The sequence below is a fragment of the Notothenia coriiceps genome, unplaced genomic scaffold (assembly GCF_000735185.1).
Source record: "Notothenia coriiceps isolate Sejong01 unplaced genomic scaffold, NC01 NC01_scaffold00004659, whole genome shotgun sequence".
Classification (NCBI taxonomy): domain Eukaryota; kingdom Metazoa; phylum Chordata; class Actinopteri; order Perciformes; family Nototheniidae; genus Notothenia; species Notothenia coriiceps.
The window spans coordinates 21140-46777 of NW_011337360.1; the positions used below are offsets into that span (position 1 = coordinate 21140).

General features: G+C 40.3%; 1 protein-coding gene and 1 long non-coding RNA gene across 2 annotated transcripts in view; one reads left to right on the forward strand and one right to left on the reverse strand.

Annotated features, from left to right (window-relative positions):
• The window catches only part of LOC104942509 (guanine nucleotide-binding protein subunit alpha-11-like), a 30478-nt gene extending 13135 nt beyond the window's left edge, over positions 1-17343 (forward strand). Inside the window, exons 5-7 of the mRNA XM_010767736.1 lie at positions 3457-3621; positions 7363-7516; positions 12756-17343. Coding sequence (XP_010766038.1) covers positions 3457-3621; positions 7363-7516; positions 12756-12946 — 510 coding nt within the window. The 3' untranslated portion in view covers positions 12947-17343. The remainder of the gene's footprint in view (positions 1-3456; positions 3622-7362; positions 7517-12755) is intronic.
• On the reverse strand, positions 11149-11829 carry LOC104942508 (uncharacterized). The gene is made up of 3 exons (XR_798017.1): positions 11691-11829; positions 11376-11408; positions 11149-11227 (listed from the first exon to the last, which is right to left on the reverse strand). It is a non-coding gene; the product is annotated as an uncharacterized lncRNA (long non-coding RNA).
• Positions 17344-25638: the final 8295 nt, after the last annotated feature.

Sequence of the window (25638 nt, forward strand, 5' to 3'; positions counted from 1 at the left end):
TTGTTTTGTGACAAAGTAGTTTGTGCTCCAATCAATCTATCACAGAAAGCTTACACATCTTCCGGCGCAGACACACACACACACACTTTTTGTCCAACACGCTAACACAGTTCTGTGTACTGTTATGTTCTTATGTTGAACATGAATTAATTTACTTTGTAAGTAATTATGGGACATATTTCTTCTTTCATAGCAATTTTCCTTCATACTTTCTTGCCGTGAAATAGGTCTTAAATTCTATTCAAAGTAGTCTTAAAAAGTCTTAAATTTGAGTTGGCGAAACCTGCAGGAACCCTGAGTGTGATTCTGTGTAGTTTATTTCTGGCATCCCGTTGGATTGGACGTCATCTGAACAGGACATCGCACGCTCACTGCTTGATATCGCGCAAAGCTCCGTTTACTCCGGTTGTTAAACAACATCGTTATGGGGAAATGCAAGTCTGCGTCCAAATGGTTGGAAGATAAGGAGGAAGGACAATCAATACTGTATATAGTCAATGTGAGGTGAAGTGTGTCGTCAAGGTAACCGGTTATAACTCGAAGTGGCGATGAGGTCTTAAAATGTATGGAAAGGGTCTTAAAAGGTGTTACATTTAACTTCAGGATTCCTGCATATACCCTGTGTAGTGAAGCTACAGCTTTAGGACTTGTCTTAAATCCCGCCACCAAAACGTAGAGTAGCTTCCCTTCCTCCTTTTGCAAAAAAAGAGAGGAGGTGAGGAGATAGTTTCGGACCCGGGGAACAACAGCGATCACAGAAGAGCGCAAATTGATAGGAAGCCATCGTGTCAGCCCCCTCCCACGCCTCGCAAAGCTGGAAATAACTGTGCTCAGAGGCTGAAGAGGCTCCCAGCTGCTGATAGGGGTGCTGACGGTGAATCACTGCAACCACTGCATGACTTCAACTCTGTGTGAAGGGACTGGAAATACAAATATGAAGTGGGAAGGAATGTTAGAAATCCTTTATCCGTCCCACAGCAGGGAATTTAACAGTGTTACAGCAAAGGGACGGTGCAGATTAAATTAGTAATTAATATTAAATAAAGAGGAAATATCACAGAAATGAAATAAAAATCCAGTAAGTAAACATCCAAGGTACAAATGTGTGTGAGTGAACATATAAGTGTTGAAGTACATTACCAATTGAAAAAGTCCTAGTTTAATGATTTTCTTTTTCAATATGTCTTTCCAAAATGATGTTGTTACTGGGTAAACAAACCAGATAAGTTATAGTTCGTGATGAACATTAATCGATAGGGTGTAAAACCAGAAACATCATGTGTTTTCATAGAAACCTTAATCGTCAAATCTAACCAGAGGATAATTAGTTACCAATCAATCACACTTTGTTTATAAAGCACAATTTCAATGTAACACAATGTGCTTCTCAAAACCATGCCAACCCTCCTCCCAATCCAAAGTCATAGCAACGCATACAAATAAATAAAACGCTTTATAGCAACATAACTCAATGTCTCCAAACAGAGGACCAAATAAAACACGACTATCAAATTACTTAAAACTAAAACGGTGGGTCTTGAGTTAGCTCTTAAAATGAACACTCACTAATGTTCCGAGTTGAATTCAAAAAGCATTTTCCCCATCTTTCGTCAAAGATATGAACAAAATGTCTAATTTTTTCCATTTCATATATTTAATTCACAAGATCCTTCCATTTTGAGTTTGTATAGTTATCATTTGTTTAAATATTGCTACTTTTATTACTAGCAATAAGTGGGAATCTTTGTTCTGGTTCTAGTAGTGATTTATGTGGTATTCCTGTTATTAAACAGGGAAGATACTTGATGCAGGATTCCCTCCGGCTGAGACTGGTGTATAGAAACAACATGTGGCGTTATGCTTCCTCTGTGTGCAGTTTACAGAGCTGCAACAAGGCTGCCTTTCATACACCATCGCCTTTAGGCCTGCTTCCTCCTCTTTTAATTGGCTTTTGAAGTCACAGAAAATGTCATTTCACTTCAGCGTAGTGGAGCTTATCGTACAAAATAAGTCACTTATTCTCGCTATAGAAAAAGAAACAGGAGGTTGTCTGATGTGAAGAAGTTTCTTTTTAAGGATGGCTCTTGTGCTGGACTTCCTTAAATGTTTTTTCTGTCTTGCTTTTTTAATAAAACTGGGTGAATCTTTCTGGAATAGAGACTCAAAACTTAACTTGTGATTTATTCACTTTTTATTTATTAGTTTCTCTCCCCGCGCCTTTTATTAAATGTTATGTCTAGCAGCATTTTTAGCACTAAAAGCCTCAAACAAAAAATGATGTTGACATTAAAACTAGTTTGTCCAAGAATCTGAATCAGAATCCCTTTATTAGTCCCACGGAGCGGAAATGTGCATAGTTACAGCAGGAAAAAGAGCAACAGCTTAATGTAGTATGTTAAATGTGACATGCGTTCAAAAAAAGTACTAAGTTATGACATAATAAAAAATATAATAATAAAGTTACATAATTTCAAAAAAATACACATCCTGTAACAGTTCTTAGGATTTAGCAGCCAGGTATGTATTATAGTTATTAACGGCATCTATATATATTGCACATCTAGCACATCTAGCACATATTGCACATAGGTGGTTGGTATTTAACAGCAAGTTACACAATTTACAAAATACACACCTTGTAACAGTTCTAAGGATTTAGCAACCAGGTATATATTACACGGTTATTAACGGCATTTATATATTGCATATAGTTTGTTGGTATTTACCAGCAAGGGGTGAGATAGTCTGTGTTGTGGTGCATCGCTCTGTGTCTCCTACTTTTACAATAAAACCGATTAATCAAGGCTTACAAGCTCATGTTTCATTTTCCTCTATTTTTGTATTTTTTCACCTTGATTTTTCCTAATCTTAAATATTCCGTTTTTTCCTTCAACCACTCCCCCGATGTCTATCCGTTGCTCCTCTCATATTCCCTCATATCCCTCACATTGAGCACCTTTTTACATGCACTTCTAAACCAGAGCGTATTTCTTATCACTTACCATCTCTTGCTTGAACTCTCCTGCTCACACACTGCAGAGAAAAGAGGGAAGATGGCATTGTTTACACACACACACGCACGCACGCACGCACACACACACGCGCTGTTCTTCATTCTTCTGTTTTAAATATTCTCTGTGCAAAAAGATGCGTTTGTCTTGAACTATGCTAGTCTCATTATAATGTGAAAGCAGCAGTAATTGTTAGACCACGCTGGCCTTGAAACGTATGATTGGCCATCACTGGATACCAAGCTTTGGAAGATAAATGCCTCTTTAATGCACTGAGAATTAGTTTTAACTTAAAAATGTCTGTCTTTGGATCCTGGGATTCTGTTTTTGAAATGCATGCTTACATATGTGCTACTACTGTGATCCTGAGTTTAAACAATACAGATCTAGAGATGTATAGTTTCAGAGCTAATTGTCTCTTTCCTTTGATTCTTTCTGCCCCTTGTCTGGTGGCCTTGCCTCTCTTCATGTCCTCATCAGGATGGTTGATGTGGGGGGTCAGAGGTCAGAGAGGAGGAAGTGGATTCACTGCTTTGAGAACGTCACCTCCATCATGTTTCTGGTGGCGCTCAGCGAGTACGACCAAGTCCTGGTGGAGTCCGACAACGAGGTGAGACACACGTAGAAAGAGTTATTGTTTACAAATGGTTTGAGTGAATTCACAAAATGTTACCACACTTTGAGGGGTCCGACAATTCTCCAAATCTCAGTTCCGGGTTTGTTTTGTGTTTGTGAGAACATAAAAATCTGTGTTTCATTATATCAACTACACTTAGGTAGATTCACTTAAAGAATTTCCTTAACATACATTCTAAAAATAAACAAACCAGTCTAAACATTACTTGTTGATATGGCCTAAATCATCTACTATGTAACTTTTATTAGTTTTTTGCACCATTTTCTTTCGTGCAATAAGCATAAAATCAACATGAATTTAGGAATGCATTATTATTTTTTGACAACTCGGGCTTGATTGAAAGACTCCATTCACAGAAACAGTAATCTAACCTTGCTGATCGTTGCAAAACACTTTTTTTATTCAAGCTTGTAAGAAACTAAATAAAACTCATAAAACTGTTTAGCGTGTCTGTTTTAGCTGATGCGACGCACCAGAAAAAGACCAGTAGTGTAAATAGCAACAGGCATTCTTGTCTACTGGCAATGTAAAAAGTGCTTATCGCCAATTTTTTGCATTTTTTGGCTCCTGGGGATAAACCAGCCAATATGCATATTCTTTTTATGAGTCACATTACAATTAGCTGCACTTTTATCCAAACTACATTACATTGCATTTAGCTGACTCTTTTATCCAAAGCGACTTACAATAAGTGCGTTCGACCAACAAAGTACAAACTTGAAACTACCTACATTAAGTGCAATAGAGCATAAAGATAGAAACTTACAAGAGAAGTAAACATGCAGGTTAATCAGGGTTAAATACTTACTCTGAAGGTGGCCAGAAACACGACTTCAAATGAAGGCTAATCTTTGCTGTCTAAATAGATTTTTAAATAAGCAACAGTTTGCTATCAAGTTCACCATATCCATTTTCTAAGCTCATTATACGTCAATGTACTGTTCCCAGCTTTTAAGTGACATGTTAAAGAAGCTTTATTGGCATGACCATATAAAAAAACCCAGTATTGCAAAAGCACATCGAACAGTGTGGTATGTAACAACCATGCGAGACAGTGAGACACAGCATGAAACACACCCGCAGCCTGGCTGGAAGTGTGTGTGTGTGTGTGTGTGTGTGTGTGTGTGTGTGTGTGTGTGTGTGTGTGTGTGTGTGTGTGTGTGTGTGTGTGTGTGTGTGTGTGTGTCCTAGCATTACTATACTTGTGGGGACCTAAATCTGTTTACACAGTCACGTGTGGGGACTCGCTTCCCTTATGGGGACAAATTGGAGGTCCCCATGAGGGGAATCATACATTTTAGGGTGAAGACTTGGTTAGGATTAGGGTTAGGCATGTGTTGGTTAAGGTTAGGATAAGTCTCCAGGAAATGCATGTAATTCAATGTAATGTCCCCTGAAGTGATGTATACATGGTGTGTGTGTCCGTGGATTGGTCCAAACGTAATGGCTCCGCGGACGTTACGTCACTATACCCGCTATACCCAAGAAGTAAACAATGGAAAAAGAGAAATTCCCAACGAGGCGTTCCGGGGCAGCATAGACAGGTCTTTTCTGTGTTAGAGTTTTACTCGCTACAGGGTGGACTTTGAGGGTTTGTGACTCTGCAGACCGTTTACATGCGGAAAAAGCTACATAACACACAAGGGGACGGGTAATAACCAGAAAAGCATGACATGGGACAATTAAATTGTAAAGGCAATTTCCTCTTAGTCCCTCAGAAAAAACAGAAAGGCCTTCTATGTCTTTACTCCACAGATATGTAGTTTGTCCATGTGTGTTCCCTCAGAGAGAATTACGGCTAATAAAGCTAATGTGCTCGGCCCCTGCTTGCCCTCCGCTCCTCACAACAAACCCTTTCTCCGACCCGGTCATATGACGGCTGCATCTCATAATCCGGACCCAGCTGCCAGCCGCTCTCTATACACCGCCTCAATGTTTGTCCACTCTGATAACAGTGTGTTAATGCACACAAACTGTACTTTATCTGCACTGGGCCTGCGCAGGCGTGAGGCCTTATTGTACACACAGGCACAGAAATATGTTTTCATTTTCGCCGGTCGCTGCGTTATCTGCTTTTGATGCTTGTAATAAAGGACTGCATGGAGCTCGACAAAAAGCCAATGGGATTTTTCGTTGGATTTTGGATTATTGCAGAAATTGAGACAAACAAATATCTATGATACTTATTGTTTTATTCAGCAGGATAATCTCCAAATATTAACACCAACTTTAAGATGTTCAAATGCAATACAAAAAGGTAATGTTAGACCATCAAAAACTACAGCAGGGTACATGACTTTGTCACCACTGCTAAGCTAAACAGACCAATGTCACAGTGTTGACGTTAAGTAGTGTCCTTTCGCTACTTCATAGCAACTGCCATTTTTGTATTACATGTAGCTTCACAAGTGTGTAATTTACTGACACGTTATGCTGAAGAACAACACATAAACATCTCTTAAGAGGCTTTTTGTTGGTCTTGATTGGACTCACTTTGTAACCGGCTTCTATCGGCTAGCGTTTCAACACATTATACACGATAAGCTAGAGGTGGGAAATCTCTTAGTGGTTGACTAATCACAACAGAGCTGGCCAGCTAACCAATCAGAGCAGACTGGGCTCTGGTTTCAGACAGAGGGTGAACAGCACAGGCAGTATGAGAACAATAAAGAGCTTTTTGAACATTAAAGTATGTAAACAGTAGAAGCACAAAATACAAATATGAACCTGAAAATGAGGATTGTGTTAACAGCAGACCTTTTTTTATGTCTTCTAACAGAAAAAACAAATATCCAAAGAACCATTGTCTTCGAGTAAAGGGAAGTGCTCATTTGAGGGCTTTAGGACTCATTCCTGCACCACTGTGTCACACTGGTGCTGTAACTGAGCTCCGTTCCTGAATGTTAGAGAGCTGAGACGAAGGCTGTGCTGCGTTCAGGCGTCACTGTCTGCTCAGATTATCCGGTCGCGTTGACAGGCGAGGCTTTGACCCTTGAGAGCAGTCCGAGCCTGACGAGATTGTTTTCAAACATCTGTGATTTCATCGGGTCAGGATCATATTAAGACTCGCCGAGACTAAACTGTGGGAGTGATGCTGGCAGCGACAGCAGTTCAGAAAGAGAAAGAAGACAGCAGCTCTCGTCTTTAAGTAGTTTACATAAGGAGGCTTCCAGATCCACTTTTTTAGGATTGCTAGACAGTTTGCTTTGGGGGAATAAGTCTTAGTTTTGACAATTTTTGGTGTTACTCATCCGTTACTACAAAAAACCCTGTATTCACCGTGAATGCTGCACTCAACTGGATGACATACAGCATAAATGCGTTACTATTAGCAACCAAATGTTTAGTGTTTTAAAAGCACTTTGATAAAAAAAAATCCTCCGATTACAACATTTAAGTCTCTTTGTTTAGAAACAGTTTTATACTTATGATCGTCAACTTCCTCCTCAGCTCCTCATAGTCATGGTTTGGGTAAAAATATTTGCCAAATAAGAGATAACATACAATAAAGGGACAGTTAGAGATTCATTGAATTAAGAACGTTACTCTAATTTATATAATTTGCATAGATAACATGAAGCTATCATTATCAATTCTTTTAGCCAAGATGAGCTTGAAGTGAAACTCTGGAACTGAAGCAGTCTTGTGTTCTGAGTGTCTCCTAACCTTTTGTTTATTTTCCCTCTCCTCCCCACCCTCCCTGTCCCCTGTCAGAATCGTATGGAGGAGAGTAAAGCTCTGTTCAGGACCATCATCACATATCCGTGGTTCCAAAACTCCTCCGTCATCCTCTTCCTCAACAAGAAGGACCTGCTGGAGGAGAAGATCATGTACTCGCACCTGGTCGACTACTTCCCTGAGTTCGATGGTAAAACCAGATTCTTTCTGCTTTCAATCTTCTCTTAAATCAGATGTACTTTATCACATTTCAGTCAGACAACTCACATGTTTCTTTAATATGTTTATTAGAAGCAGCATATAATTGAGTTTGGCGTCTAGGCCCGGGCCTCATCACTCCACAGATATACATAACACGATGAGTGATGATTAAATAACTAACCCCCAGAGCCTACAGGTGGAAGCTGGGGTGGAAGCTGGGGTGGAAGCTGTGGTGGTGGGGCAGGCAAGCAGCAGCGACATGGAAGTAGCTGCAGCGATATCAGCAGCAAGCAAAGCATAGAGAGAGATCTGGCCGGTTAGATAGAGCAGCATATTAAGGAGACTCTGTTTGGTTGGTTGTAGAGTGGAAAGGGGCGTTATGTATGAATTAGGGCTGCACGATATTAAAAAAAAATGACATTGCGATATATTTTTTTCCCCTGCGGTATATATTGCGTTTTTTTTAACTATATTTAACCGGATGAAGGATTTTAGTCACGGACGTTTGGATCAGTGTTAATTTCGTCAACGAAAACTATGACGAAAAATGTTCGTCAACGACCTTTTTTACATGACTAAGACGAGACGATGATGAGCTAAAAATAGATTCTTGATAACGAAAACTATGACGAAATGTATATTTAGTTGACGAGACGAGACGGGACTAAGGTGTTAATGGTGCACTATCGGACATTCAAAATGCAGTATATTTTCCCCCAAGTATCCATCTTGTCTGTCAAAATGCATCTTACGTTTCTAACTTGCAATATCATTATTTCCGCTCTCTTCACTCCAGAAAAGCGATCTCCCTGTGTCTCTCTGTGTGCGGGGAGCGGAGCCTAACAGACATGTTGCAGCGGACACAGATATCTGCCGGGGACGGAGCGTTCAGAGAGTATAGAGACACATTTTGACTAAAATTTGACTAAAATTTAATTTTTCATCGACTAAAAGTTGCAACATACAGCAGCATAGGCAACATGGGGGGTGGGGGCTTCTCAAAAGAGAAATTGCAGATATCATTCTCTCCCTCGACTCGCTGTTATCTCGAGCTGAGCGCTCATTGGTGGTTTTTACCCCGTGCTGCTGATTAAACTCTCCATTGTCTCGGCAAAAGTTTGTTGTTGTTTTGTGTCAGTTTTACGTCGCCACTTCCATTCACATTTTTCATCATTGTTCCACAATGTTTATCATGAAATGAATATCCATATATTTTATACTATACTTGCACTGCTTACCGTTTTCATACTTTATATATCTTAGCGTATTCATACACACTGTTAATACTGCTCACAGGCTGCTGTGTATATCTAGTGTATTCATACCCCTCACTGTTTATTCATCATTCAATTAATTCTATTTTATTCTGTAGATTGTGTACATTACTTTTCACTTTACTGCTTGTTGCACCGTTAGAAGCTAAACTGCATTTCGATGTCTCAGTACCTGTAATCTGTGCAATAACAATAAAGCAGGCATCTTTATAGTGGCCTCAACAATCAACTTCTAAGTAGTGCAATATGAAATAAAAACAACTACACTCTTTTGGCAGTGTTGTGGTGCCGAGAGATGGGAGTCGGAGGCGGGGTATCAAAGGTACAAGCTAGACTTTTATTTAGCATCTGAAAATCATTGTAAACAACTTCATGCCCGGGGCGAAGACCGGCGGAAACAGGAAGTCCGGTTTATTAAAATGTCCGTGCAGAACAATACCCCAACCCATAGATCCGTGGGTGAATAATGTCAATCACCACAGTGTAACAGACAACTACACTATTTTGGCAGTGTAACAATTAAACAAGAACTACACTCTTTTGGCAGTAACAATTAGATCAATAATAAACGGTCAGACTGACACTGAAGGCAAACAAACTATTTTCAGCAATCAATCTGTTTAGTTGACTCTGGGTGACATGTGGCGATTTTAAAAAATCGTTTTTTGGCTGTTTAGATGGTGTTGCTCCATCTGGGTCGCTGCCGGTGGTTGAGACGGTGGGTTCTTTGGTGACTTCAGGAGATCGGCATTGCTGTTATTCAATGTGGACAATGCTTTCTGTCCTGCTCACAGCTTACATTTGACCATAATATTTTGTGCGTCCTTTATCCCCACAAATTGAAAATAGTGGTTACATCTCCAAGTTGTAAATGCGCTGCTGCTCTCGCTGATACTTGCATCTGCCATAGTGTGTGTGTGCTGGTGGTGGGCGTTGCCGTATGTGTGTGTGTTAGCCTTAGCAAGTGTTTGTGTGTCTATGTATTTTCCCCATAAGGCAAGACCCGCCCAACTCTGTCTCTGATTGGCTTACGCTGAAATGTTAACCCGCGTTAACCAATCATCACTCCTCCTCTGGTCACTTTCACTTCATGGTACTGTGAGAGGACATCGCTGTATTCGCCTGTAAATTACATCCGCAGGGAGATCGGTTCAGTTGGAATCACATAATGTAACGCAGTAACGCACCCATTTAAATCACAGTAACTATAACGGCGTTACTGAATGGGAATAGTGTAACTAGTAACGTTATTAGTTACCGCAAAAGGTAGTTGTGTGCGTTAGTTTGTAACACGTTAGTCCCAAACACTGGTAAACACACACCTGATCACCTGAGAGCTGCCGTTTCATTCAGACTGGTTTCAAAAAAAAACATTTGTTTTATTCAATGTGTGATCTGTATCAGTACTACTAGACACTACCTAATATACAGTATTAACCTTTACAGCAGGGGCCACAATTGCCCGTGCGGATCACGGATCCGCACGGGTAGGCCGTCTGAAATGAAACGCTACATCTGTCGGACTTGTGTGATATAATGACACATTAGCTTTCTCAACCCTGATTCTACATTGACTCCCTCATTTTCATTTCGTCTCACCATCTGAGTCGATTAAGATGATCGTCGAGGATGAGTGATGGCAAAATCGGTGGCGTTTGAGGGCCGGCGCGGCATTTCTGATTGAAGCAATCATAGCCGACGGTGCCTGTAGCTTGCACCTACGGAAAGAATCAACAGTAGTGTGTTACTAATAAAGAATATGGAGATGTTTTTAAGGATTACATGTCTCTTATGGGGCACAGAATACGGATCGCTATCCGTGACAATGGACTTAACAACTATCCGGGCTATATTCAGACACCTGTAGATCTATCACTGTTTATTTCACAGGAGGTATCACGAGTGATGGCGCAGGTTTTCACGGCTCACCCTGACTGGACCCATCACGACCGTTGGCAGCTGGTTTCATTAAAATTACATTTATTTATAGTCTTGGGGGTTCTCTTTTAAATAAGGCCTCAGCAGGGCATGCCCGGTTTGATTTGTGGCAACCGGAGAAGGTTTGGCTGAGCTGGAGGTTGGAGAGAGAGTTGTTTTGATCCATTTGCCGTGGACAGGAGATGCCACACACGCACATCAAACATGGATCTTTGATATTATTTATGTGTATTTTGTGGTGGGTAGAGGGACAGGAGACGCCTCATGCTGAAAATCATAAACAGGCACATATTAATAATTAGGTCTTCTTTTGAACATTCCATTTAAAAATTCCCTAATGATTATAAGGGTTCCGTTTTCTCATTGATCTCCCCACTGACGGCACCTGGCACCGTACCTGGGTAAGATCCACTGATGCACGCTGCAGCCTACCTGGGTTAGATCCACTGATGCACCTGCACCTACCTGGGTAGATCTCACTGATGCACCTGGACCTACCTGGGGTAGTAACTCACTGAATGGCACCTGCAACCTACCTGGGGTAGAAAAAAAACCTCCACTGATTGCACCTCACCTACCTGGGTTAGTCTCATGGATGGCACCTGCACTACCTGGGGTAGGACTTCACTGATGCACCTGCACCTACCTGGGTAGATCTCACTGATGCACCTGGCACCTGCCTGGGTAGAACTCAACCTGATGGCCAACCGCACCTTACCTGGGTAGAACTTCACTGATGCAACCTGGCACTACCCTGGGTAGAATCACTGATGGCACCTGCACCTACCTTGGGGGTAGATCTCACTTGATGCACCTGCAGCCTACCGGTAGATCTCATGATCACCTGCACCTTTTTTTACCTGGGGAGATCTCACTGATGGCCACTGCACCTACCTGGGGTAGATCCACTGGATGGCACGCACTTACCTGGGTAGGATCTCACTGATGCACCTGCACCTACCTGGGTAGACTCCACTGATGCACCTGCACCCCCTACCCTGGGTTAGATCTCCCCTGATGCACCTGCACCTTACCTGGGTTTGATTCAATTTTTGAATGGTTGTATAACGTTTACAGACAATATGCGCCACTGAGAGGAACTGACNTAAATGCAATGTAATGTAATAAAATTTCTACCGGAGCCTCCGCCATGGAGCATCGGCAGGTTATTTTCATGCTGCGGTTAATCTGGAGAGCATATCAATGGACTCTAGCAGACCGCGCATATGATTATATAATTAGATGTTTTTAATTTTTTCTGAAGACACCCGCGTTTTTGTGACGTAAATACTACGCTTCCTGTGTTTTGGTGCGGACTGCGTTCACACCAGTGATGAACCGCTCCAGAGTTCACTAGCAAGCGGTCCGAGACCACCTATTTTAGCGGACCAGAGACCGGTTGTTTAGTTCACTTCAGAGGTCTCGGACTGTGTTCACACCGACCCAAACGAACCGCACCGAGCGGCTAAACGCACCAGAGTTCGATTCAACCGGACTAAACAAGGCTGGTGTGAATGTGACCTAAAATAAACAAAACATTTACAATTTTTAGAAAATACACAAATAATTGGTAAGTTACTGTGAAAAATATGTCCAGTATATCTGATTAGACTTGGAAGCATTGTTTAGAAATGTGCAAAATTGTCAGAGGAATGTGCAAAGGTCCACAGTACAGGGGTAAGGGAGAGTTTGTTGTCGACAAAGACAGAGAAAATGTTTACGATCTTAACACTGTGAAGTAGAGCAGGCAAACTGTCGCCTATAACTGGACCTCTAACATATTAATGATGTGGCTAAGGCTAGTTCTGTTAAAGTGACTTTATAATATATTCTAAATGAATAAATCCTATTGTTGTTATATTTACTCCTCTCTGTCCTCTCCTGTGTTTCACTTGTATTGCTGTTGCTGCTCTGACACCTGCATTTCCTTCAGGATTAATAAAGTTGTATCTTATCTTATTACGCTGACGTGCCGCTCACTAGAAGCTAAAAATAATGCCCTGTCTCCTCCTCCAGGTCCTCAGCGGGACGCCCAGGCGGGCCGGGAGTTCATCCTGAAGATGTTTGTGGACTTGAACCCCGACAGCGACAAGATCATCTACTCCCACTTCACCTGCGCCACCGACACGGAGAACATCCGCTTCGTCTTCGCCGCCGTCAAAGACACCATCCTGCAGCTCAACCTCAAAGAATACAACCTGGTGTGAGGAGAGAAGGAGAGCGAAAGAGAGGGAGGAGAGAGAGGAGAGAGAGTGACCTGCAGCCCCCCCTCCCCCCACATACACAATGCAGAGTCCACTTCTACAGACACACACATCTGCATGAAACACACTTCACTCTTAGCAGACCAACACTACACATGTCCTGTCCTTACTTTCACATTTTTGTATCTGTGTTGTGGTTCCGCTTTTACAAAACCCAAATACAACTCTCCCATTCGTCCCCTTTTCTAGGGGTTTCCCTGGACACGGCTCACACTATTTCTTTTACACTACATTATCACCAGTGCTCGTGTGTTGCAGGTGGGTCGAGGCTTCTCTGGGTAGATTTGATGGGAAAAGGGCTCTCTCCCCTTGTTCTTATTTAACCCGTGCATGTTATACACTACAGAGGAGGGCCGGCTGCAGACCCCGGGTAACTAATTACGATGATAGGAATATATTCTCACGCAGTGCGGGGGTGCAGTGAGGTACTTGCTTTTCCCGGGTCTTGTTTTCTTTCCTTTTCGCCCCAAATCAGAGCACAGAAGCTCTGTTGAATGTAAATAAAGTTGTCATGCTGCTCACACAGAGTGAGGGCTGCACAGAGACGATTCTCTGTACACTTTTTCAGCTTCTTCTTAGCGATCATATATCTGCTTTTTCTGCAATTACATTTAAATTGAAGATGACTACTCGAAGAGATACTCCATTCCCCTCGTTTCAAACATGCATTACGACACACAGAATTAAGAGACAACACTACTGGTTTTCACATACTGTATATCATCATCACATTGACAAATTACAAACACCTCCTTTTGTTTCTGTAAATATATTTGCCAGTATCCCGTTCGTCCTTTACGCGGCTCAGATGCTAACACAATTTGGAAACTGGTATTGCCAAAATGAAGTGCTTGAATAATGAATATGTAGATGGCATAACGGCTCACTTTGTGTGGCATTTTTTTACGTCGACTGTTGTCTGAATCACAAATGTATTAGTACTGTAATTTATTTTCTATGTTCCCTTTTTTGAAGGTGAGAATAATCTTCCTGTGCACAACGAGCGAGTGATGACACCAGATTGGAGCAGTGCAATAGTCTGTTGTCGAGGAGACAACGCGCTGACACTTAGCTTAAATCACCAGTTGGTCTTGATAATGCTTTTTCTCCCTAATCAACTCTTTCTTTTGCCATATTATTCAGCCAACATTTGATAACGGATAGCAAGAGAGTAAATAGTTCTTTTTTTTGTACGTCTAATTTATCAGATCTAAGTGTTGTCGGTACAGTCAGTGAGACTTCCTCCCTAGTTTCAGCTTTTTCCAACCAAGGAGACGGGAGGAGATTTTATACTGCTGTAAAAAAAACGATTTTATGGACAAGTGTTCTATCTTTATAACGATACTTCATATATTCAGTTGTTGCAGTTCTGTTTTGAAACGCTTGACAATGGGGAAAAGAAAACACTGTTTCCATGTCGGGCTTGTGCTTTATGCAAATAGGAAAAAGAAAGATTAAAAACGTAGTGGTTGGATATTTACTGTCGAAGATGCTTGCTTTGTTTTTTGGTAATTCTTACGGATATGTGTTTTGGCTTATTGGTTCCAATCCCATGTTGTGTCTCTTGCCTGGTCGTTGTTCTAATATTTCCATTAAGCTGTTAGATGGCTATTTTTTGTCTTCACGATGTAATTCAGGTAAGTTTTCATAACTTTTTCATCACAAGGGCTACTACTAGCAGCTTTGGTAGAAATGAAAGGACTCTTATGGACGGCATAGAGCAAAAGGTGCAATTCATTCATTAATTAACGAGGGGCTTTAAATCAAGTGTGTTCAGGTTCATTGAAGGAGAGTGTGGGGGGGGGGGGGGTGCAGCAGTCCTTTATTTGCTATCTTCAGGCCTATCTAGAGGAGAAGAAGTAGGGTTTCCCAAGGTGCAACAGCACATTTTATAGCGTCATGCCGAATCTAACCATCCTCTTACACTTACATGGATTATGTGCTGATTTTCTTGGCTTTCTAATATTTGTCCACTATGTGGCATGTCTTCTAATTTGTAGTGTTTCGCATTGGTTGAAGGGCAGTGTTTTTTTTTGGATTACAGATCCATCCGTACCCCCTCTCTGTATCTTTAATTGTTTGCCAAAAGGTTTACAAATTAATATAAATCGTATTTTCAACAAAAAGGTAGTATGATCTGAAAAGTTCTAGAGACATTCACTCGCCCTGTGTATTGCTTAGGATTTGTAGTCCCGTGCACCCAGTGAGAGTGATCTTCTCTGGTGCACATGTGTAAATGATGTTGTTAAATCTTTCTAACACACATTAATGAAGAAGGGATGTTTATGCTAAGTGCCATTCTATGAGTTGAAAAAGATGTTGGAGAGGTTTCTGACTTTGACGTGAATTTCTGATGAGATCTTGTTTTTCCATCTTGTATTTGTAGTGGGTTAATCTTCGGTGCTTCAGCCGACATTTAAACGCCTTCTAGTCCAGGTTGACGCTTCGTACACTTCCTCGCTGACAGTCATCCTGTGGGTGTCACTATTGTTTGAAATGAAGAGCTTGTGCATGTTTGTCAGTGGATTAAACCAGCTGAGTTTGGAAAGGTGTGTGTGTGTGTGTGTGTGTGTGTGTGTGTGTGTGTGTGTGTGTGTGTGTGTGTGTGTGTGTGTGTGTGTGTGTGTGTGTGTGTGTGTGTGTGTGTGTATGGACTGCTATGAGAGCGATTAACAAAGTGAAGGTGACCACTACGAAGACCAGTGTTGGCAGGATGTCGTACTCTTTTTAAAAAAAACTTTGTTGCATCAGTTTTAATAACCTTAAGGACAGACAAAGACAAACGTCACATTTTTACTCGACCAGTGATACGAGCAGAGCTGGGTCGTTAATTTGAAATCCTTTCCATTGACTTCCACTGATTTGCTTTAATCTGCATTAATTCAGCAAACTTTAATCATTATTTGGCAACTATTTAGCAACTAGACAACTATTTTGATAATTGAGGAGTCTGTTGGAGTTGTTTTTTTACACAAAAAATCTTAAATGTTAACATCTTGTGATTTATTTACTTCTCTATGATGTAACATTTGAATTTGTTTGAGTTGTGGATAAAGCAAAACATTTGAGGAGGTAATCGCAGGCATCAGGAAACATTTTTCGCCCTTTTCTGACATTTAAAAAACAAAACAACTAATTGATTAATCGAGGAAAATAAAAATGATCTCTAGTTGCATCCCGGTTGTGTTATTTAGAAGGTTTTTATGAAATGTAAGTAGTACACAGAGTGCCAAACAACATCCGACACAGAAAAGATGCGAAATATTCCTAATTCACTTTTACCTTTTGGTGTCTTTTCTTTTCCAAATGAAGCTTGTGTGTTAAGCCTCAGTATTACTGTATTTATTGAAAGACTTGCCATGTGAAGGTACTGAAATGACCATTATGTAATATGTTGGTGGTTGTAATCGGTAGAATGAATACTGTGTTTACATGTCCGCCATTCTCCGCTCTCTTTCCCCGATTTACTTTATTGGACTGTGTATCTTTCCCCGGGTCGAAGGCACTGAAGCTGCACCGCTGCATTCATGCAACTTAGACGTCCGTTAAAGCACTCGTTGGTACTCCGAGGTGTGTGTGTGTGTGTGTGTGTGCGTGTGTGCGTGTGTATGTATGTGTACACTTTTGATGGCTATTGCTTAAGCTTGAGATCCATTCTGATTCGAGGGATGGACATACGGTGATATTAAAAAGCTATCTTTGCATCTTTTTGTTTCTTTTGTGAGGTCGACGCACCTTAACACGTGTATTTAGGACCACTTAAGATGACAGACTTTTTTAAAAGAGTAAAACATAAACTTTGTGTAGTGGTGTACAAATTGAAAGTAATGTGTTTTTGTTTGATTTGTTTTTTTTTCTTCTTTCTCTTTTCTTTTTTTTAAGTATACCAAATGTAAATTATGTACAATGAGTGTGCCAATCCCCTTTCTTTGTAAAGCCAGACTCTTGACAAGTGCCAATGTTGTGAAAAATCAAAGGGCCGGTGAATTTCATGGTCCAGTTTTTAAAACAAATAAACACATGTGATTAATTAACAAACAAAAAAAAGGACAATTTTATTCTATATTTAAGATTAATGATGAACTGCTGTTTTTAAGATAAATGTCATTTTACTGCATGTGTTTGTCAGGTTGGGGGGGGGGTGAGATACTGTATTCATGCAACGCCCTCATGAAAAAGGGTCTTAATGGTTATTGATTTACAGTATTTTAGCCATATTTCTCTTTTGTATGTTTCATTTCAACCACTGTTGCCTGAACCTCATTCAAACATGAAAATGATTTTCATAGCCTTCTCCTTTAAATGTTTTAAATTGGAATAAAATATGTTCCTATACTCTCTTATTGCATCCTTGTACCTTATTATTTGCATTCTGTTTGTGTTGTGATTAAAGGATAATACCACTTTCAAACTATTCAAGTCTGATACCGAAAATAATATAATCCAATGGTTTAGTATTTCTTCTCTTAAAACCCTTAGATGCATAAGTGGGTCTTTTTGGACCCGGTGAGGTGGAAGTATCTTTGTAATTACGTTTTTTTTATCATTTCATATTCCAGCTATTCCTCAAAAAACATGTTTTGGATATCATGCCATTCAAATTTATTATTTACATTTTTGGAAATTGTAGTTTTTGTATTACCAGCCCAAGCTTCCATGAGTGGGTCAAAAATTACCCGCATGCGTTTTCAATGGAATCCTATGGGAATAAGTGTTTTTTCAAAATGTCAAATTTATAAATGGTGAAAAATAATATATTTCTAGTGTGAACCAAAATATAATACTAAATATTATACAAGTGATTTTTCTTAACAAAAATGGCATAAAAACACTTATTCTAATACGGGTCCTTTTTGACCCACTTATGGAAGAGTGTAGGGTCCAGTCACTCATGCATCTAAGGGTTAAACAACTAAGGTGTTAAACAATTATTTATATCGACGCTTTTAAAAAAAATATTTTTATTTAACCATTATGGCGGACACGTTTTATTTGTGAAATGTTAGAAGACCTGGTGAGGGGAAATAATAATAATTATTCAAACTTTTTAAATAAAATGTAAGTTGCAACTATTAGAAAAAGTGTATATCAGAGTATTAAAGTATAAAAATGTTATTTCCTTCACAGTAGTTATAAGGGCAAAGTTAGGAAATAAGGATACATGTTGAATTTAAAGCAGCCAGTCTATATGTGCCAGAATAAAACTGATTTAGTTATGAATATGATACTAATCTGTATTGATCTAGCAAAAATAGAAACTTTTTTTTTTTTTATGAGGTAAGACAGTATAACATCTTCACATAGTATGCGATGTTATACTAGTATGAGGTATAATATATAGGCCTAGTATAAGGTGCAATGAACTGATAGCAAAAGTTATAACGATGGAATAATATTTGTAATTAATATTAATTTAATATTTTTAGTGTGTAGCATTATGGACTGAGCTTCAACTGCATTTTGTCATGCAATATTGTGTATCTTAATAATACTTTTCGGTAAGGACTTAACCATATGAACCATTTTCAGCTTTAATATAATAAAATGTACTACTTTATTGTAATATAGATGTATTATACAGTTTATTGAAGTACATCAGTTACTTTTACTTCTCTCCAACTTTAATGTTTTGTTGTTATAAAATGGAGCAACTGTAACGATAAAGTACCAATTCAGTCTTTCTGATTTTCAATTATACATGAAATCCTGAATAAATATGAATATGGGAGAATATATTAAAATGTGAATAGATAGAGATATGTAGAAATAGAGGGATTTGATGTGTACTTCCTGGGTTTTTTCGTGGACATATGTAGTCCTTATTTGTATTTATTATATATCATTATTAGTAGTATTAACATTAGTAGTATTATTAGTAGTAGTAGTTTCATCCCACAGGCCATACGACTGTTAAACACCTGACCTTTTGAAAGAACATACATAACATTCATCTGTTTGCAACTCACTATATATATATATATTAATATTCCAATTACTGTAGACTATTCTGCACAGTGTCTATAATATTTTATTATTATCTATAATATTCTATTTATATTATATTATATTTTATTTACTTGTGCTATTTTATCTGTTTTATTGTGTTGCACTGTTGGAGGAGCCTGTGGCCTAATATTTTAATTGTCATAACTACACTACAGCTATGCACACATGACAATAAAAGCCATGAAACTTGAAAGTATTATTATTATTATTATTGTTATTATTAAATCATCAGGCAGTGACGCTGCGGGGACTTGTCCACATGAGGCGCTATTTGCCCAGACATCAGCCGGCTGAGGAGCTAGATCTGCGGCGTGTAGATCCGCGGCCCCCCGCCGATCTATCCGAGGAGGTTCTGTGTGGGGCGTTCTCAGCTCTACCCACCAGCTCCAGGAATGGACTGACTTTGTAGCTTCACCACCACTGAAGAATCCACTCGTTCCTCCACGACTCTCCACGGATAAACGTTCTGAGTTTATCTCCAGCTTTGTGTCGTTTTAATTTAAAGTTAATTAACAGTCTTTACGACGACACTGATTTCCATTTTCCACCACTCGCACGACTTCTTTGTAGCCGTTGGACGGTTCAACTTAAACGAACCCGCAGACATTTTGTTATTTCTGAGAATTAGACCGTTTTTTTTCTACTCCTCCTCTTTACTTTTTCATCAGCACAGTCGTAGCTGAAAACAAGAGACCTGAGCAGCTTTGAAGGACCGCCACAAGAAAAAGGAAGACACCGTTATCCTCCGTGTTTCCCTAGCTTAAAGCCATAAACGGTTTGCGTAACGTTTTTTTTATATTTACACGCGTTGTCGCTGCCGCTCGAGCGTTAAACGCGGAAAGCTTTCAACTGCGATGGATCATTTTGACTGACAGCTTTTGAAGAATTAGCTAGCTTTAGCTAAAATCTGCTGGTACGGTTCCTGTTGTCTGACACATTAAACACGGTGTTGGGACAAGTGCAACTGAATGGTCTAGCACCAACCAGACAAGGACTCTTTTACTTCGACGTGAATTACTTATATTCGGCTTAATTATTTTTTTAGGGGGGTCGCTAGCTACCGTTAGCATCCTTTGCTAACGCTGGACAGCTCCTGTGCGAGGCAGGCAGGGCTAGCTTTGGACAAAGGACCAACGCAAGGAGAAATATAAACACAACGCACTCAGTTGATTGGTGTTTGGGAAGGAGAGCTACAACAAGGAATTGACATGATGTTTCCACAATCAAGACACTCAGTAAGTGGTTTTCAATTTGACATTTTTTGCAGAAATATAGAATCTACAGTAGCAGGGTAGTTATTAGGTGAAAGTATGTATGCAACTTGTTTTTTTGCAGGTAATATAATGTAAAGAGTTATGATAAGGAACAAAGTTTTGGGCAGTAATCATTGCATTGTTTAATTCTGGTAAATTTTACAGAAGAGGTATAATTTGGCATTATAAAATAGAGACATAATGGTAGAGAAAAGATTGATACTTTTCTTCATCCCTAATTGGGAAATAATTTTTTTCACAGCAGCAGTGTTGTGAAGCATTGCACGTGAGTTAAAGATAAAATAAATACATAAATAATAACAAATAATATTAACAGCAAATGTATACATATTCACAATACTCAAATGGAAATATACTAAAGTATAGACATTGGGTAATTTACATTACAATAGTGCAAAGTACTAAAACATTTTGTATTCGGGATTTAAACTGGAGTCCATTAACTGTTCCCCAGATAATGGACTCCTGTAAAAATCCTACAAATCTAATAAGTGCTGTCACATTTCACAACTATAAGATGTGTTCACCCTTGTGTCAGTGCATTTTCAATGGGCTGCATTCTGAAAAAAGTGCCATAATGTATGTTTAATGTCTTGGGGTGTAGGTGCAGCAAAATATAGTGGTGTTGTCAACCACTCACAATTCATTGTACACTATTTTTTTATGATTTGTAAAAGGCTCACATCTCCTCTGTTCCCCCTAAATCTCAAGTTTCCATGGTAACAGAGACTCAGTCCAGGGCATGTATTCATCAGGGATGAGGGCTCTCAGCCCATTGGTCAAACATTTATGTTAAGTGACTTCCTGAATTGTGTTACTTGTCACTGTGAAAATATGCAGGTATGTCTGTCATTACAACTTTGCAGAAGTTATTATTTCGGCAATTCAGTAGTTTAGTTTGTGTGAGAGAATAAAACGTTTTTGAGTAAAAGAATGATGGGAATAATCTCATTTTTTATTTCTATAATTCAATTAGCAATTTGCTGGAATTCACAGAAAGTGCACTTTTTATATCAGGTTATCGCAAGTAATATCGTTTAGCAATATTTAACAGTGTTTTTGCAAGACGCAACCTTTCTTTATGTTGTGCAGACAATGGCAAACGAGCAAGACCTATGAAGAGTATCACGAAGTGAGTTTCGTGATGACATTAAACTTCGCTTTTTAGCCTTGGTTACTGAAAACCCTATATGTGTTACGTTGTCTGATGTTTACTTGACTATTTTGTTATTTAATGGATTAATCGGGTTTTTTTTTTATAAATATGCCATAAAACAGTTGAAGGCGCCTTCATTTTAAATAAAAACACCCTAGAATACTCCTTTTTTATAATCTGGTACTGCAACAAAAGCATAAAATGATTGCATTTGAGAAGCTTTGACCAACACATTTTTAGATTTTTCTTTCTCGGATTAATCGCCTAGCAAAACATTTGGCGGATTTTTTTTCGGCACTTAAAATGGAATGAATGAGTCGACTTAATTGGCTTCTTACTGTGCCAAACGGAACCCACATGTAGTGACTAGCCTGTATTTTCACCTTCTGGTTTTGGCTGCCATTTCACCTTTCCTTTGCAAGGGCGAATCTAACAAAGGTGTGCGTGTCAGTGCAGCGCAGGTAAACACAACAGCATAAAGTATTTTATGTCGCCAGGGACTGTGCCCACTGCTTCTCCATGGCAACGTCTTGTCTCCACCGCTAGTTATTCTACTACTCAAAGCAGAAGAGCTGTTTACTGGAGCTAGAACCTGAAAGTCTTTGTGACATGAATGTGTTTGCCCTTTGGCAGCCAGTGTGTGTGGCAGCCTGATTGTGCTGCTGCTGCTGCTGCTGATGGGAGTCAGCTCATGTGTGTTTCAGACAGCAGGACGTGAGGATTTGTGAACCTCTGGCCTGGCTTGTCAGATAAGTGAAATCCTGTATAAGCTGCTCATCCTACTGAGTTTAACTTAAGTGTTCTGAAATTGATGATCTAAGAGGATTTTTGTTTGTGTTTTTAAAGGAACAATTCAAACGGAAAATCAAAACACCTACTGTGCTTTTTGTTTGTAAACATATCTTCAATCAAAGAAGTCCTTTTTGTTTCACATAAAAAGCCACTTTTTCAGCTGTAAAGGGAAAACATAGTTAGGGTGCAAAATACTTTGGGGACTCTATTGTTTCCTTTTCATCATACAACTCAAAAGTCAAAACACATTTATATAAAAAGACTTCCATATATGGAATCATTTTGGTAGAAAAAGGTATGACGAGCAAGCTTCTGGCTAGTTGACAAGCCCAATTAAGGAGTGGAGTTAGTCTTGTTATTTTTGCTCTTCGAGTTAGGCTGTAGAAACAGAACTGCGGCCATATTTGTAATATTCTGTTCAATTTAAAAAAAGGAAGGATAAGCATAATTATTTTTGAGATAATATATTGCTGCACTTAATTTGAGCAAATTACTGGGACGAAATGTCACTTAAGAGCCCTGTTTTTACCACCCTCCTTCCTCTGGGTGAGGCACCTCCTGATGGGGTGAGAAATCACTCACCTTCTCCAAGGTGAGAGCAGCTGGGCCCCTCCATGCCGCCTGCCTGCCTTTCTGATAGCAGTTTATTTTTCTAATCCAATTGAGTGCCCTTATGCTGCTTGATTGGGGCATTAAGACCCGGCACACAGGATTAAATATGGGGTTTGGGAATTTAGGATGTCCCTTCCCTCGTTCTGCAGCTGCTTCAGCCTTAACCTGCTACAACAAGCCATTTCCACAAATACACCTGTGTGTCGACCCCCCCCACCCCACCTCTCCTCATGGCTTAAAACATAAATATACAGTACACACACGTCTTCTTCTTCAATCCTCTTCCTCCTCCTCAGCTGCTCCTGTCACACGGGCCTGAGGATGGGGAGAATATGTGACACTCATATAGATATGAGTGTCAAAGATAAGGAGCTGGAGGATGAGAGTAACAGCACTGTCTCATAATGACAGATGATGGATCTCTCAAAATGACTCGGTCAGCACCAAATATGCTTTGCTTCTCTTTTCCTTTGTTCTCTCTGCAGAACCATTAGCGTTAAAATTCAGTGTGATGTGAACAAAAGCGCTACATTCCCACCATGGAAGGCACAATCAAGGATCCTCTCGTGTGAGGGTTTAAAGCAGCAGAGGATTTGGCAACGGTGGTGATGCGTGGTCACAACTGCATTACAATTATGTATAGGCTTTTCATGGGGGTTTTAGAGAAGCTGATTGAAGATGTTTGCCTTGCTTGGATACTCAAAGCTATTTTTTTTGTAAATTAAAGTGTAAAATAAAAAGCCTCATGCATGGCTTTTAGCTGATGCTTACTTAGAAACAAGAGAGATGTTCCTGTCTAAAGGCCCGGACACACCAAGCCGATTTTGGCCGTCGATGGTCGTCAGGCCGACGATGAGCGTCGACACGCCCTACTCAGATTGGTGTGTCCGGGCCTTAACACCCGGGTCATTCTTTCCCATTAGCTTTCTTTACAGATGCTCTTTACGGGTTAATCTCCGTCATCCACAGTTTGACATTTTGTTCTTTGGGTAGATATCGTGTGCTCAGGCGTTAGTCATTCCTAGTGGAGGTGCTTCCCTTTTTAATAGATTTGCCAGGATGTAGAAACATTGCATTGGTTTTGCTTATGTCAGATAGTTGTCCCTTTAGACACAAAGTAGACCCAGGTTTAGGGAGGATTCATCTAGCTTTTAAAGTCAAAGACTGCATTTCTAATCCACTGTTCCGGGCACAGTTCATTGGTTTAATAGGAAAAAGCCTAATTTGATAGTGGCACAGTGCTTGACCCAGTTGATAGCATTTGCCATATTGTTTTGGGTGTTGATTAATCCTAATGCAGCTCCAACAAAGCTGGCTGTGGTGTGAAAGTGGAGCAACAGAAAGGCCCGTTGCCAAAGCCGGAGAGCAGCGAAGTAATATGGAGGCGAAATCTCTCTGCAGTCCCCTGAGCCCATGCTCCAGTGTAGAGATGGCCACAGGTTGTACGCACTGACACACTCCCTCCTCCTTCCCCTCCTCCTGCTTGTCTCCCTTTATCATGCGTTTCCTCCCAGATCTGATGTAGTGGTGGGAGGGTCAGGGGCAGAGGGGGCACAGGCATTATTAAGCCCACTTGAATTAACAGGACAGCCCCCAGCCTTTCCTCTAAAGCCTCCAGCTGGGGGGAGCTTAATCCCCATGGTCCCCTGTCTCGCCCATTAAACAAACTCCCCCCACCCCTTCTCTGTCGCTCTGCTGCACACACACACACACACACACACACACACACACACACACACACACACACACACACACACACACACACACACACGTGTTCCTGTGTGTGTGTTGGATGGCAGGGGGTACTAGACACTGAAGCGTGCACACGCATACACACAGAATTTAGCATTGAACACACTTTAGCTCTCTTTTCTCTGCTGGCAATAATTGCTCTAGTACATGCATGAAAATAGAGGGATTTTTCTCTTCCACCCATCAACAGCAACGACACACGCGCACGCACACACGCACACACACACACACACACACACACACACACACACACACATTCTTACCAGCCTCAAGGGTCTTATCTACTTTTTGTATCTGGGGAACAAATTGAATGTGGGGCTTGACACACGCAGACCAGCAGATGTCTGGGTCGTTAAGGTTAGGCCAGCTGATTAGCATGACAAACAGAGCCCCGCGGAGCCCCCCGAACACCGCCCCCCCGCCCGAACCCTGCAGGAGGCCCTGCTTTAGAATGGCCGAGTGGAGGCCATGGGTCACAGGTGATGTTGATTTTTGTGAAGGGCCACAGTTGATGATTGTCAAAATGCTTTGGGGTAGGTTGAAAGGGAGGGGTGTGTATTGGTGCAGCCATTCTTTTCTTAAACACACACACACACTGATTTGGACTGAAGTAGGCAGAGAAGTAACATTTGAATCCACGTTCACTCTGACTTATACCCCCGGCCACAGATCAGTATCAGCTAAATGGTTTGATCAGATGACTCGTCAATTTTAATTTAGAATGATTACTGATATTTATTGGCCTGCTTTATACAGAAGACCTGAGGGAAAAATTGCCTAAATTCTAGCTTTCAATTAAAGGCTTTTTTATGCACTACTACAATACTCAGCTTACCGTCAAAGTGTTGGATATAATCCAAAAAGGATGTCAACTGTCAACCTTTCCCCTTCCAAATTGCAATAAATTGTAAACAAAGCAAGCACGAGGAAGTGATTGTGTTGGCCAGGGATGATTCCTGGATTTGGATCTGAGATGCCTTTTTTAACATTTTATATGAAAGCTTTTAAGATGTTTTCTCTTTGAAGAGCATTTTGTTATTGGT